The 2,461-nt window shown below is 46.4% G+C and overlaps 1 protein-coding gene across 1 annotated transcript in view; it reads right to left on the bottom strand.

Annotated features, from left to right (window-relative positions):
* The window catches only part of OLAH (oleoyl-ACP hydrolase), an 85,582-nt gene that overhangs the window by 943 nt on the left and 82,178 nt on the right, over positions 1 to 2,461 (bottom strand). The window contains exon 6 of the mRNA XM_011968150.1: positions 204 to 405. Within this exon, the coding sequence (XP_011823540.1) occupies positions 204 to 405 (202 nt within the window). The remainder of the gene's footprint in view (positions 1 to 203; positions 406 to 2,461) is intronic.

Below are 2,461 nucleotides of genomic sequence, written 5' to 3' on the forward strand. Positions count from 1 at the left end.
AAAACATGTTAAGTTACAAGAAAGAACAGCCTTAGATGGTATGTTAGAGCTGTAAACATAAAAGAGCTGGTTAGTAATAGTTTGAAATCAATATACCAGAATCTTTTCCTGTTCCTAATGTCAATGAAACTTGGGGTGGGTTCACTTCCTTTCTTTGGCTACTTCTAGCAGTGTAAAACATTTTTCACCAATGGCACTTCTACCTGTCAAAGCCTGCCTGAGACTCAGTGTGGAGACTAATTTCCAATATCTAACTTCTAGGATGTGATAAGTGGCAGCAGGATGGCACTGGGGCACACAGTTCAACTCAAGGTAAGGCTGGTGGAGCCAGTCCTTTAAACTGTCATCAGAAACAAAGACCTCTTTGGTAACTGTCAGTTCTCGTTGACCCAGCAGAGGGTTGCTCTGCACAGAACCTCACAACAGCAGCAAACATGTTTATTGAGTCAGAGGCTCAGTGCTGCGCTAGACACTAGGGGCACATGGAGAAACAAACACAGTCCCTTCCCTCCTGCAGCTGAGAGACTGGCTGGGAGACAAACATTACGGAAACAATCATTCAGCTAGAGAGAGAGGGAAGGTGCTACAAAGTCCAGGGGATGGAGAACTCTTGGCAGGAGGGTGAAGGTGGGGATAGGATCAAGGCAGGTCTCCTGGGGAAGGGGAGAGGATCTGAAACCTGAATGAATAGAAAAGAACCAGTCAAAGGGCAAAGAGCCAGCAGGGAGAGAGGGAAGAGAAAGATGACAAATTAATGGCTAGGTCAGGTGTGATGGCTCACGCTGTAATCTCAGCACTTTGGGAGGCCAAGGCAGGAGGATCGCTTAAGGCCAGGAGTTTGAGACCAGCCTGGGCAACACAGCAAGACCCCATTTCTACTACATAAAAAAATTAGCCAGGTGTGGTATCAGGTACTTGTAGTTCCAGCTACTCGGGAGGCTGAGCTGGGAGGATCACTTGATCCCAGAATGTCAAGGCTGCAGTGACCTGTGATTGCACCATTGCGCTCCAGCCTGAGCAACAGAGTAAGACCCTGTCTCAAAAAAGAAAAAAAAAAAAAAAAGGCCAGGCGTGGTGGCTCATGCCTATAATTCCAGCACTTTGGGAGGCCGAGGTGGGTGGATCAGCTGAGGTCGGGATTTCAAGACCAGCCTGATCAACATGGAGAAATCCCGTCTCTACTAAAGATACAAAAATAGCTGGACATGGTGGTGCATGCCTGTAATCCCACGTACTCGGGAGGCAGAGGCAGGAGAATCCCTTGAACCCGGTAGGCAGAGGTTGAGTTGAGCTGAGATCACGCCACTGCACTCCAGCCTGGGCAACAAGAGCGAAACTCTGTCTCAAAAAACAAAACAAAACAAAACAACAACAACAAAAAAGGCTATTTTTCAGAGTACAAAGTGGAGTACTAAGGTATAAGAGGTATGCAGGTATAAGTCTAGGCCACATAAAGGAATTTAGTTGTCCTAAGAGTGAAAGGAAGTCACCAAAAAGATCAAACAAGGTACACCATGATCAAACTGGACTTTTATCCTCTGGATAGAGTGTGGTTAATGGATCGGAGGAGGACCAAGTGTATTTGATAGGCCCAAGTGAGTGCATCTTGCAATCATCCCGGCAAGGATTTGCTCCTGCGCAGAATGTAAAAAAGCAGCAGCACCGCACACTGCATCCTAACAATGAGAAAAACAAAAACAGAAACAAAAACAATAAAAACAGAAAAACTACAGCATCATTACTTGTCGTGAACTTAACAGAGAGCTGTGTTTGCGAGGCAAGCTAGAAATCAAATTCCAAGGAGGACAGATTCCCACTATAGAGAGATGGGGACAGTAGACAAAGTCACCTTGCACCATGTCCAGGCAGAAGAGATATCTGCTGTACATGCGGTAAGACTCAAATCAGCCAAAATTTTATAGTGTTGGAGATACAGTGAGAATGGTGTGTTAGATGGAGTTCACACTGACTCACAGCCTCTTGTGTGTGTGTGTTTTTTTTTTTTTTAGATGGAGTCTCACTCTATTGCCCAGGCTTAAGTGCAATGGTATGAAATCAGCTCATTAAAACCTCTTTCTCCTGGGTTCAAGCGATTCTCCTGCCTCAGCCTCTTGAGTAGCTGGGATTACAGGTGTCTGCCACCACACCCAGCTAATTTTGCATTTTTAGTAGAGACATGGTTTCACCATGTTGGCCAGGCTGGTCTCGAACTCCTGATCTCAAGTGATCCACCAGCCCCGCCTCTGAAAGTGCTGGGATTCCAGGTATGAGCCACCGTGCCCAACCATGCAGCCTCTTTTCCATGGGCCTTCACTAGGAGTTGACGAGAAAAATTAGGAGTGAGGCAAGAGGCTAGAGAGACACCTCCACAGTGCAGTTAATTTTCTGTGGCAATTGGACTGGCACTAGACTGCCACCTGACCAGGTCTGCTCTCATTGTAAGCAGAAGCCTTAAGCTGCT

This window comes from Mandrillus leucophaeus, unplaced genomic scaffold (genome assembly GCF_000951045.1).
Source record: "Mandrillus leucophaeus isolate KB7577 unplaced genomic scaffold, Mleu.le_1.0 Scaffold83, whole genome shotgun sequence".
Lineage (NCBI taxonomy): Eukaryota > Metazoa > Chordata > Mammalia > Primates > Cercopithecidae > Mandrillus > Mandrillus leucophaeus.